This window comes from Taudactylus pleione, unplaced genomic scaffold, assembly GCF_031769625.1.
Source record: "Taudactylus pleione unplaced genomic scaffold, aTauple2 ptg001314l, whole genome shotgun sequence".
NCBI lineage: Eukaryota > Metazoa > Chordata > Amphibia > Anura > Myobatrachidae > Taudactylus > Taudactylus pleione.
In genome coordinates this window covers 14,665,252-14,677,270 of record NW_028285714.1, presented here as the reverse complement: position 1 = coordinate 14,677,270, position 12,019 = coordinate 14,665,252, and the positions used below count along the sequence as shown (strand labels likewise).

Sequence of the window (12,019 nt, the reverse complement as noted above, 5' to 3'; positions counted from 1 at the left end):
AAACATTATGTTCAACAGTTATAGAGGTGCCCAATACATATGTAATCTGGTAATATAACAATGATAGCTGTGTGCAGGGTGCTGAGGCAGCAGCCCTGTAGTGTCTGTGATGTCACCTCCATTGTAGTGTCTGTGATGTCACCTCCATTGACACATTACCTCATGTCCACTTGGATATCTCTCAGAGAGAGTAGTGGCTTTGCTGTGTGTGGAGTGGATTTTTTATTAGTGATCTTTGTATTAGTGTAGTTATTAGTGTTAAGTATTTTATTTTGACTTATATTTAGGATTAGTATTATAGTTAGGAGTAGGGTTCATAGTATTATTTATTAGTGATATTAGTTTTTATTGTAGTTATTAGTGTTAAGTATTTTATTTTGACTTACATTTAGGATTAGTATTATAGTTAGGATTAGGGTTATATTATCATTGGGAATAGTAGTATTAGATTAGTATTATATTATTATTACGATTAGCATATTAGGACAGGGACCCACCACCACTGCTCTGCCAGAGGATGAGGAGGATATTCTCAGCCCTTTGCGGCAGCATAACCGCCAGATTGGCCTTTCATCCCCCGAAGCCTACGTACACTCTGCGGGAGATTGAGGCCCCTCCATCCCAAGACCTGGCACAGGATGAGCAGGTGGACCCCACAGTTTGCCTACCTCCCCTATGCAGCCTGCACCTGTCAGAGAAGGCTAACTGGCAGTACTCTCAGCGGGAGCTGGATATGATCGATGTGTTCCGCTGCACCACCAAGCGGGGAAACAGCCTGGGCTGCATGTATGTCCGCTGTGCCCCTGGGCGCCGGTACACGCTGCTCTTTTCTCACATCAATGCCGCTGACCTAGGCCAGATGTGCAGCCGCTACATTGCCCTGGGCTCCAGCATAAAATGCAACATTTTCTCGCATGACTATTCTGGCTATGGTGTAAGCAGTGGCAAGCCGAGTGAGAAGAACATGTATGCGGACATAGAGGCTGCCTGGCACACCCTGAGGACCCGGTATGTATGGATGGGGTATATGGGTCTCCTCCAGCCCTCACACAGCCTCTGCCAAATGCACTGCCAGTGTTGTATGGGTGAGCAGTATGTGTGCGGGGGATATGCTACACTAGAGGCACATGTGTATAGTTACTACATGGAGTGAGTGTATATGCTGTGTATTGTGCATTTATACATTCCACTTACACATAAAATACTTATATAAATGTAATTGGTGTATTGGGGGTTGCTTATATAGAGACAGTGGGTATATTATAGGGGTGAGCGGGTTCGGATTTCTGAAATCCGAGCCCCCCGAGCCCCACCGATCCGAGTCCGATCCGAGTCAGGCTCGACTTTTCCCGCCTGACTCGGATCTGAAATCGAGGCAAAACGTCATCATCCCGCCTTCCGAGTCTCGCGGGTTTTGGATCCTATATAAGGTACCCGCGTCGGCGCCATTTTCTCACTCGGCTGTGGACAGTGAAGAGGGAGGGTGGGAGTTAGGGCTGTGTAGTGTAGTGTAGTGTAGTGCTGCTGTTGTCCACTACTTCAAAGTCCATAGGGGCTGGCTGTGTTGTGCTGTGCTGCTGTTGTTAATAGGGGCTGTGTCCACTACTTCAAAGTCCATAGGGGCTGGCTGGACTGTGTTGTGCAGTCAGTTCTCCATAGGGGCTGTGTCCACTCCAAAGTCCTGTGCAGTGTCCCAGTCCTAAAGGAGTGCTGTAGTGTTGTCCAGGGGGTGCTCTGTCCATCAGGGGTGCTCCCCCCAAGTGCTAAAAAAATTATATATTTTCTGTGTTTGTGAATTGTGTGCGCAGTAGCCGCACGTGCATCAACAAAGTAGTGCCAAGCGTGCGCCTGTGTCATAAGTAAAGGGCCGGCTGGCTTGACCGTTAAAGGGTGCTGTAACCCCCGAAAGTACACTCCAGTCCACACCAAAAAAAAATTATTTTCTGTGTTTGTGAATTGTGTGCGCAGTAGCCGCACGTGCATCAACAAAGTAGTGCCAAGCGTGCGCCTGTGTCATAAGTAAAGGGCCGGCTGGCTTGACCGTTAAGGGTGCTGTAACCCCCGAAAGTACACTCCAGTCCAAACCCCAAAAAAAATTATTTTCTGTGTTTGTGAATTGTGTGCGCAGTAGCCGCACGTGCATCAACAAAGTAGTGCCAAGCGTGCGCCTGTGTCATAAGTAAAGGGCCGGCTGGCTTGACCGTTAAGGGTGCTGTAACCCCCGAAAGTACACTCCAGTCCAAACCAAAAAAAAAATTATTTTCTGTGTTTGTGAATTGTGTGCGCAGTAGCCGCACGTGCATCAACAAAGTAGTGCCAAGCGTGCGCCTGTGTCATAAGTAAAGGGCCGGCTGGCTTGACCGTTAAAGGGTGCTGTAACCCCGAAAGTACACTCCAGTCCAAACCAAAAAAAAAATTATTTTCTGTGTTTGTGAATTGTGTGCGCAGTAGCCGCACGTGCATCAACAAAGTAGTGCCAAGCGTGCACCTGTGTCATAAGTAAAGGGCCGGCTGGCTTGACCGTTAAAGGGTGCTGTAACCCCGAAAGTACACTCCAGTCCAAACCAAAAAAAAAATTATTTTCTGTGTTTGTGAATTGTGTGCGCAGTAGCCGCACGTGCATCAACAAAGTAGTGCCAAGCGTGCACCTGTGTCATAAGTAAAGGGCCGGCTGGCTTGACCGTTAAGGGTGCTGTAACCCCCGAAAGTACACTCCAGTCCAAACCAAAAAAAGAATTATTTTCTGTGTTTGTGAATTGTGTGCGCAGTAGCCGCACGTGCATCAACAAAGTAGTGCCAAGCGTGCGCCTGTGTCATAAGTAAAGGGCCGGCTGGCTTGACCGTTAAAGGGTGCTGTAACCCCCAAAGTACACTCCAGTCCAAACCAAAAAAAAAATTATTTTCTGTGTTTGTGAATTGTGTGCGCAGTAGCCGCACGTGCATCAACAAAGTAGTGCCAAGCGTGCGCCTGTGTCATAAGTAAAGGGCCGGCTGGCTTGACCGTTAAAGGGTGCTGTAACCCCCAAAGTACACTCCAGTCCAAACCAAAAAAAAAATTATTTTCTGTGTTTAGCCGAACGTATATATCAAATCGATATAACATAAATGGAGGACCAAACTTTCTCCGATAAAAATAAAATAGAGAAAGATCAAGAACCACTTCCTCCTAGTGCTGAAGCTGCTGCCACTAGTCATGACATAGACGATAACATGCCATCAACGTCGTCTGCCAAGGCCGATGCCCAATGTCATAGTAGAGGGCACATACAATCCCAAATGGCAAAGTTCAGGAAAATGACCTTGAAAAAGACATTTAAATCAGCTGAAGAGAAACGTAAACTTGCCAATATGCCATTTACGACACGGAGTGGCAAGGAACGGCTAAGGTCGATCCCTAGTATGTTCATGACTAGTGGTTCAGCTTCACATGACAATGGAAGCCCTCCTCCCACTAAAAAAATCAAAAGAGTTAAGCTGGCAAAAGCACAGCTAAGAACTGTGCTTTCTAAGAAGATATCACAAATCCCCAAGGAGAGTCCAAGTGTGGTGGTGGTTGCGATGCCTGACCTTCCCAGCACTGGACGGGAAGAGGTGGCTCTTTCCACCATTTGCACGCCCCCTGCAAGTGCTGAGAGGAGCACCCACAGTCCACTTGCTGATATGCAAATTGAAGATGTCACTGTTGAAGTACAACAGGATGAGGATACTGGTGTAGCTGGCGCTGAGGAGGAAGTTGGCGAGGAGGATTCTGATGGTGATGTGGTTTGTTTAAATCAGGCTCCGGGGGAGACAGTTGTTGTCCGTGGGATGAAAAAGCCCATCACGGTCATGCCTGGGCAGAAGACCAAACATTCCACCTCTTTGGTCTGGCAATATTTCTATCCAAATCCGGACAACAACTGTCTTGCCATATGTACCATATGTAAAGGTGAAATAAGTAGGGGTAGGGACGTCAACCACCTAGGAACATCCTCCCTTATACGGCACCTGCAGCGCGTTCATAAAAAGTTACTGTCAAGTTCAGAAACTTTGGCTAAGACCGTAAGCAGTCCAGGGACACCTAAATCCCGTTGTCCTGTTGTATCCAAGCGCCTGCAAACCACACCGTCAACTCCCTCCTCGTCAATTTCCTCCTTAGTCAGGATCGGAAGTAGTCCTGCAGGCCATGTCACTGGCATGACTGACTCTCCTATCCGGGATTCCTCTGGAGGATCCTGCATTGCTACGCCTACTGCTGCCGCTGCTGCTGTTGCTGCTGCTGGGAGTCGTTCATCATCCCAGAGAGGAAGTAGGAACACCACTACTTTTACTAAACAATTGACCCTCCAACAGTCCTTAGCGAGGAGGATGAAGTACGACAGCAGTCATCCTGAAGCAAAACGTATAACTGAGGCCTTGACTGCTATGTTGGTGTTAGACGTGCGTCCGGTATCCGCCATTAGTGCAGTGGGATTTAGACAATTGATGGAGGTAGTGTGTCCCCGGTTCCAAATCCCGTCTAGATTCCACTTCACTAGGCAGGCGATACCGAGACTGTACAGAAACGTCAGAAAAAGTGTCCTCAGTGTCCTGAAAAATGCCGTTGTACACAATGTCCACTTAACCACGGACATGTGGATAAGTGGAACAGGGCAGACTAAGGACTATATGACTGTGACAGCCCACTGGGTAGATGTATCACCTTACGCAGCAACAGCAGCAGCGTCACCAGTAGCAGCATCTCAGAAACACCAGCTCGTTACAAGGCAGGCTACGCTGTGTATCACCGGTTTCAGTAAGAGGCACACCGCCGACAACCTCTTAGAGAAACTGAGGGAAATCATCGCCCAGTGGCTTACCCCACTTAGACTCTCCTGGGGATTTGTGATATCTGACAACGCCACCAATATTGTGCGGGCATTACATCTGGGCAAATTCCAGCACGTCCCATGTTTTGCTCACACAATAAACTTGGTGGTGCAGAATTTTCTGAAAAGCGACAGGGGCGTGCAGGAGACGCTTTGGGTGGCCCGAAAAATTTCTGGCCACTTTCGCCATTCAGCGACTGCGTGCCGAAGACTGGAGCGCCAGCAAACACTCTTGAACCTGCCCCGCCATCACCTGAAGCAAGAGGTTGTGACGCGGTGGAACTCAACCCTCTATATACTTCAGAGGATGGAGGAGCAGCAAAAGGCCATACAAGCCTATACATCCACCTATGACATAGGCAAAGGAGGGGGTATGCACCTGACTCAAGCGCAGTGGAGAATGATTTCCGTGTTGTGCAAGGTTCTCCAGCCCTTTGAACTTGCCACACGTGAAGTCAGTTCAGACACAGCCAGCTTGAGTCAGGTCATTCCCCTCATCAGGCTTTTGCAGAAGCAGCTGGAGAAAGTGAAGGAGGAGCTAAGATGGAGCGATTCCGCTCGGCATGTGGGACTTGTGGATGAAGCCCTTCATTCGCTTTGCCAGGATTCCAGGGTGGTCAATCTGTTGAAATCAGACCACTACATTTTGGCCACCGTGCTTGATCCTAGGTTTAAAGCCTATGTGGTGTCTCTCTTTCCGGCCGACACAAGCCTGCAGAGGTGCAAAGACCTGCTGGTGAACACACTGTCAGCTGAAGCGGAACGTGACACGTCAACGGCTCCTTCTTCATTTTCTCCCGCAACTGGGGCTGCCAGGAAAAAACTTAGGTATCCTAAGCAACCCGCTGGCGGTGATGCAGGGCAGGCAGGACCAAGTTTGGACATCTGGTCCGGACTGAAGGACCTGGCAACAATTTCTGACATGTCTACTGTCACTGCATATGATACTGTCACCATTGACAGAATGGTGGAGGATTACATCGGTGACAGCATCCAAGTAGGCATGTCAGACAGTCCATACCTGTACTGGCAGGAAAAAGAGGCAATTTGGAGGCCCCTGTACAAGCTGGCTCTATTTTACCTGAGTTGCCCCCCCTCCAGTGTGTACTCCGAAAGAGTGTTTAGTGCAGCCGGGAACCTTGTCAGCGAAAGGCGTAGGAGGTTGCTTCCACAGAATGTGGAGAAGATGATGTTCATCAAAATGAATTATCAGCTCTTCCAGGGAGACCAGCCTCCAGAAGGTACAGAGGGACCTGTGGTGGTGGATTCAAGTGGGGACGAGTTAATACTTTGTGAGGATGAGGATGTACACACTGAAGAGGGTGAGGAATCGGTGGATGAGGATGACATCTTGCCTCCGTAGAGCCAGTTTGTGCAGGGACACATTAATTGCCAGCTTGTTTTGTGGGGGCCCAAACGAACCAATCATTTCAGCCACAGTTGTGTGGCAGACCCTGGCGCTGAAATGATTGATTTGTTAAAGTGTGCATGTCCTGTTTATACAACATAAGGGTGGGTGGGAGGGCCCAAGGACAATTCCATCTTGCACTTCTTTTTTTTCTTTGCATTATGTACAGTTTGGGGCCTAGTTTTTCTAACTGCCATCCTGTCTGCCACTGCAGTGTCACTCCTAGATGGGTCACGTGTTTGTGCCGCCCACTTGTGTCGCTTAGCATAGTCATCCAGCTACCTCGGTGCAACCTTTTGGACATGAAAACACTATTGTGAGGTGTTCAGAATAGACTGGAAATGAGTGGAAATTAAGGTTATTGAGGTTAATAATAGCATAGGTAGCATAGGAGCAGAGAAACCAACAAATTCTGTGATTTTAGCTGTTTTTATGCTTTTTAAAAAAAAAATACAGATCCAAAACACAAAACCCAGAACCCAAAACACGGAAGGGTGGTTTTGGCAAAACCAATCCAGATCCAAAACACGAAGAAAGATCCAGATCCAAAACCAAAACACAAAACACGAAAAGTGGCCGGTGCACACCCCTAGTATATTATTGATGGCATTATAGTGTCTTAGCCAAGGGGTGTAACTACTATAGAAGCAGAGGGTGACATTTTCCTCTGCTCTCCTGCCTAATGTGAAGCGCTATATGTATTGTAAGAAAATGTTCCATCATTGGGCTCCCCCCTTCTATCTAGTATAGGCAATAAGCAGCCTCACAATTTATGTAGAACTACACATCCCAGCATGCCCTGCCACAGTTTTGCTATTTGGCCATGCCAAAACTGTTGCAATGCATGCTGGGATTTGTAGTTCAACAACAACTGGAGGGCCGCTTATTGCCCACCCATAATCTAGCAGCATAAAGGGGTTATGGCTCAAATCCCCAGGATGCCTGGATCCGGGCTGTGAGTGGGTTTTGTGCAGCCCTGGTACAAGGTAAATACAGTCGCAATAGGAAATCTATTGCCAGTAACACAATGTGTACAGGCCTGGAACTATACCACAAAATGTACTTTGCTACTTTTCCTGACTATTGTGATAAGATGTTGAGTTCACTTAGGGTTTGACACCATTTATAGGGTCTTCAGACAAATACACAGTACTGGTTTCCTCAGTGAGCAGACATTTATCATTATGTGAAAAATATGCCCAAAAGTAGCTGTGGCCGGGTTGTGGCTTCTGCCAAGCCCTGTATTACTGGGATGTTTTCCTCTCCTTGTCATATTATTTCACTAGTCATCAGTCTCACAATAATACTATAACTTCTTCCCACCTAATCCCAAGAAGACCCTGCCCCATTCTGTTTTCTGCCTCTGTATGTAAAACATGCTGCTGGCACCCAACGTTTGGGAGTTTTCCTCCCGATGTGAATGGACACACGCTGCCCCCAGCTCCTTAGATGTCCTTGCTGGCTGTAACTAGGTACATGTGTATTAAACTCCCCATCGCCTGATGAGTTTTCTCTCCTAACAGTGCAGGGTAAATCATCAATCATAATGAAATAATGACAGAGACTTGTATAAGGGGAGAGGAAGGTCAGCTTTATTTGATTTTAAACTAATTAAACAATTTAAATGTATACTGAACTAACTAATAAAAGAAGAAAGACAGACAAAGTATGGTGGCGCAGAAAGAACGGCCCCACAATGCAACATCACCAACTGTATACTCACATCCATCTTCTAAATGGGAGGCGGGCAGCCAGCCCATTACCACGCCCAAGGTATCCACCTCCCACCCCAATGACATGACGTGAGGCCCACCTGGTTAGGTGGTTGCCGCTGAGCCCATTAGAGTAAAAGCAGCCTAAGCCATGTATCGGAAGGGAGAACACCTCAAGCTCCAAAGACAGATGGCGACTGCTACCGTTCTTTCCCGCCAACAGTGGTTCCCAGCTAAGAACCGCACCGCCACCCTAATCTACAGCACCTTGACTTCTTCCAACTAACTCCTCAATAACTCCATTCCAATGCACCATCCATCCTTTAAAGAGGACATCACAGCCGACCAGAGAAATTTCTATAAAATGGCTGCCAAGCAGCTACTCTGAAATAGCACTGACCCATCCTCTGCCAATCCTATAGGCTAACCAAACCTAACTCCACCCCACAACACTACCTCACTAAACAACTAGACCCTTGTCCAGAGGCTGACACCCACAGGATCGGGTGTGTAATGAACTCCTTGCATATGAATGCACTCCGTCCTACAACCTATGTAGTCTTGTATTGTTCCACACATATACGGTGTATCACTTGCAGGTTCTTATTAGTGACCCATTCACTTATCTAGTTCATATATAAAGCCTTTATATAGTAGTATCTTGTAAGGAACTACATTAGAAGTGATGCAATTAGATTGTCCTACATTATCTGCTTTATCTGTACAGATATGGAGTCCCTGTAGAAAATATCATCCTATATGGGCAGAGTATTGGGACTGTAGCTGCAGTTGACCTGGCCACCCGCTACAAATGTGCAGCAGTAATATTACACTCCCTGCTCATGTCAGGGGTGCGAGTTGCCTTTCCCAACATCCGGAGGACCTACTGTTGGGATCCCTTCCCCAGGTAAGACAATGCTGTGTGTTTATCCTAAGCTGTGGGTTACCTCTGGAGTATAGTATGTGCTGGAAACAAGCACTGCAGGGGGCAGCTCACGTATAACTGGATCAGCCATGAAGTATGCTTTGTCAGACAGATACCAGCTGTGTAGGCCCAATCGGTTGTATGCACTGAAATATTCCTAGCCACTATCCAAGGATAAGTGCGACATCACATAGTATTAATCAGGATTTCCATTCTAGTGCAGTGAGAAATTTGTTTTCCATTTACAGGATAATTCTCTAGCTAAAACCTCATCCCCAGAGCTTACTTTCTGGGGGCTGTCACCCTGTTTCTCCTGCCAGTCACCTAACACCCTGCATCTACCCCTCTCGCTGCTGCATGCTTTTATTGGTGAGCAATGTGCTGCCTGTCCGTATCTCCCAACTGTCCCGCATCCATGGGACAGGCCCATTTTTCTGGGACTATCCTGCTGTCCTACCTGTGGGCTGCAGTGGGAGGGATGTTGGGGGGAGCAGAAATCGCTGCTCCAGGCAAGAAGAGGCAGAATAGATGCTGTGCATATGCACATGGCATCTATGCACTAATGTAGGGAGATCCTGGGGGTTGCCAAGCGTCTCGGAGAGTGCTGGGCACCCCCCCATAGTGACACCAGTGGGGGTGCAGCGAGGCTCTGCCCCATTTCATTGCAGTTCTGCCCCTTTTTGGATGCACGCTCCTACGGCGCCCCAAATATCCTAAATAGATAGACTTAAAATTTGGGAGGTATGTCTGTCTGAGGAAGAGACCTGTTGGCAGGAACAAGGAGAAGCCATCGATATCTGTGCTCTTGCCTCACTGATGCTGCCCCATTGTATTATCAGACAGGCAGCATGTTATCAGACAGCGGGAGCTGGCGTAGCAGCAACGTGAGGATTGAGGCAATTTTACACAACTTATACACTGGATCCCAGACAAGTAACCTCAGGGACTGGGTTTTATTCCCAATATACCATGGCTATTTATACATAGGAAATATTGGACTACTTTTATATTGTATACTGAAAACAAAATACGGTATCGTGCATGACTTTGGCTTATTAGGCCAATAGATAGCACTTTCCTCTTTACCAACAGTACATTAATTGTCCCACATAAGTTCTGCTATAGTATGTGATCTTCTACATGAGCAGCTTTGAATGTTATATGATGTATTTTGGCAATTTTCCAGTCTATATATTTAGTGGCCCTATTACATGTTGTTTCTGTTGTATAATTCCTTTGTACCATATCCTTTGCAGCATTGAGAAAATCGCCAAGGTGACCTGTACTGTGCTCATCATACACGGCACTGATGACGAGATTGTGGGCTTCTCCCATGGACTGGCACTCTATGAACGCTGCCCACAGGCTGTGCGGCCACTATGGGTGGTAGGCGGAGGGCACAATGACTTAGAGGAATACGAACAATACCTAGAGAGACTCCTGCATTTTATCTCTGAGGAGCTGCCCAATATCTGAAGATCCCTCCGTCCTTCCCCAGTAATAACCAGCATCAGAGGTACATGTGATTTCACTGATACACAACTGAAGGCTCTTACTGTAAGCCAGGGTTTCTCACCCCAGCCATCAAGTAGCACCAACAGGTCATGTTTTGTGGATTTCTTTAATCTTGCACAGGTGAGTTAATCAATTTTGCTGGGTCATTAATTATCCAGCCTTCTTCCACACAGAGAATTCCTTAAAACATGACCTGTTGGGTAAACTTGAGGACTGAGGATCAGAACCACTGCTATAGAGTAATGCAGACAACACATCTACAGCCCTAATTCCCCGTTCTTCCTATCCGCAATCCATCGTTTAATTGGGGAAAAACAGCATGTGAAAAATCCCCGACACCAATAATTTTTCAGTCGGGATGAGTGAATTGAGGATTTCTAACATGATAAATTTTCCCTATTTCCCCGACCCCACCGTTGGACAGAACGGGAAATTGGGGCGATACATTGCAGATGTATGGACCCCATAACACTGACTTTTTCCTGTGTTATGTTGATATAAGAGAAAATAGCACCAACTTCTATGAACTGCCTGCCTGTGGCTCCGTAGTGGTCTAAGGAGAGAGGACAAGTGACATAGGACTATGGGCAGGATGCAGCAATGGGAGAAATGCGAAATACGGGTTTGACCGCATTTGTCATATGCACCAAGCCTAGAAATGCGATGCCGTCCAGGGCTTGGATGCAGTGGGTAATAGATACTGTCTGTAGCCTATGGCCATGTGCCTTTGGATAAATCAATCTTGCAATTGGTGCCCAACTAGATTTACATTATTTTCCTTATGTGACTTACAATGGTGATACACACATGTCAACGTGGTGTTTTATGGCCACGTGCATAGTGTTATTGGTTCACAGAAAAGATTACACTTGGGTTTTGCTTTGCTAATAAATCATCTTTATGTTTTATTTTTTGTTAAGTGATATCTGCTAAAAGTATAAGAGAAATTGGGCAATGGCATATTAAACGTTTATAAAAACCTTTTATTCCATTCTGTTCAGAAATCTTGTGACAACCACCATCTAGTGGCGAGAACATCACCAACATGCTGAACCAGGGTGACATGATCAGGCAGCAGTCAGACCCCTCGGCTAAGGACTAGGCTGACCCAAGGCACGATCCAGCTAGAGAGTTACTGTGAATAGCAGACATCACGTCACACTGCTTTAGATGTGAGTATGTTCATATCTTTCTCCACCTAGAGGGCACTGTGTGGTATAATGCTAAACTGAGGGCTCTTTGTGGTATAATGCCTACTAAGGGCAGTCTGTGGTATAATGCCTACTGATGGCAATTAGAGGGATAATCTAAAACTGAGGGCCAAGGGTGGTAAAGTTTTACTGAAGGCCCAGGGAGGCATAATGTCTGCTGAGTGCCCATGGAGGCATAATGTGTACTGAGGGCCCATGGAGACATAATGTGTACTGAGGGCCCAGGGAGGTATAGAGTTTAGTGAGGGTCCAGTGTGGTATAATGTCTAGTGAGGACCCAGGGAGGTATAATGTGTAGTGAGGGTCCAGGGTGGTGTAATGTGTAATGAGGGCCCAGGGAGACATAATGTCTACTGAGGGCCCATGGAGATATAATGTGTACTGAGGGTCCAGTTAGGTAT

At 46.9% G+C, this 12,019-nt stretch overlaps 1 protein-coding gene across 1 annotated transcript; it reads left to right on the top strand.

Moving 5' to 3' along the window:
- Nucleotides 1-517: 517 nt before the first annotated feature.
- On the top strand, nt 518-10,368 carry LOC148443273 (alpha/beta hydrolase domain-containing protein 17C-like). Its single transcript, XM_088463041.1, has 3 exons — nt 518-1,008; nt 8,695-8,874; nt 10,149-10,368. The coding sequence occupies exons 1-3, from the start codon at nt 518-520 to the stop codon at nt 10,366-10,368; spliced, it is 891 nt and encodes a 296-aa protein (XP_088319167.1).
- The last annotated feature ends 1,651 nt before the right edge of the window (nt 10,369-12,019 follow it).

Coding starts and splice junctions, on each gene's coding strand:
- LOC148443273 (XM_088463041.1), top strand. CDS start 518: ATGAGGAGGATATTCTCAGCCCTTTGCGGCAGCATAACCGCCAGATTG. Junction 1,009..8,694: donor TGGCACACCCTGAGGACCCG/GTATGTATGGAT, acceptor TTATCTGTACAG/ATATGGAGTCCCTGTAGAAA. Junction 8,875..10,148: donor TGTTGGGATCCCTTCCCCAG/GTAAGACAATGC, acceptor TATCCTTTGCAG/CATTGAGAAAATCGCCAAGG.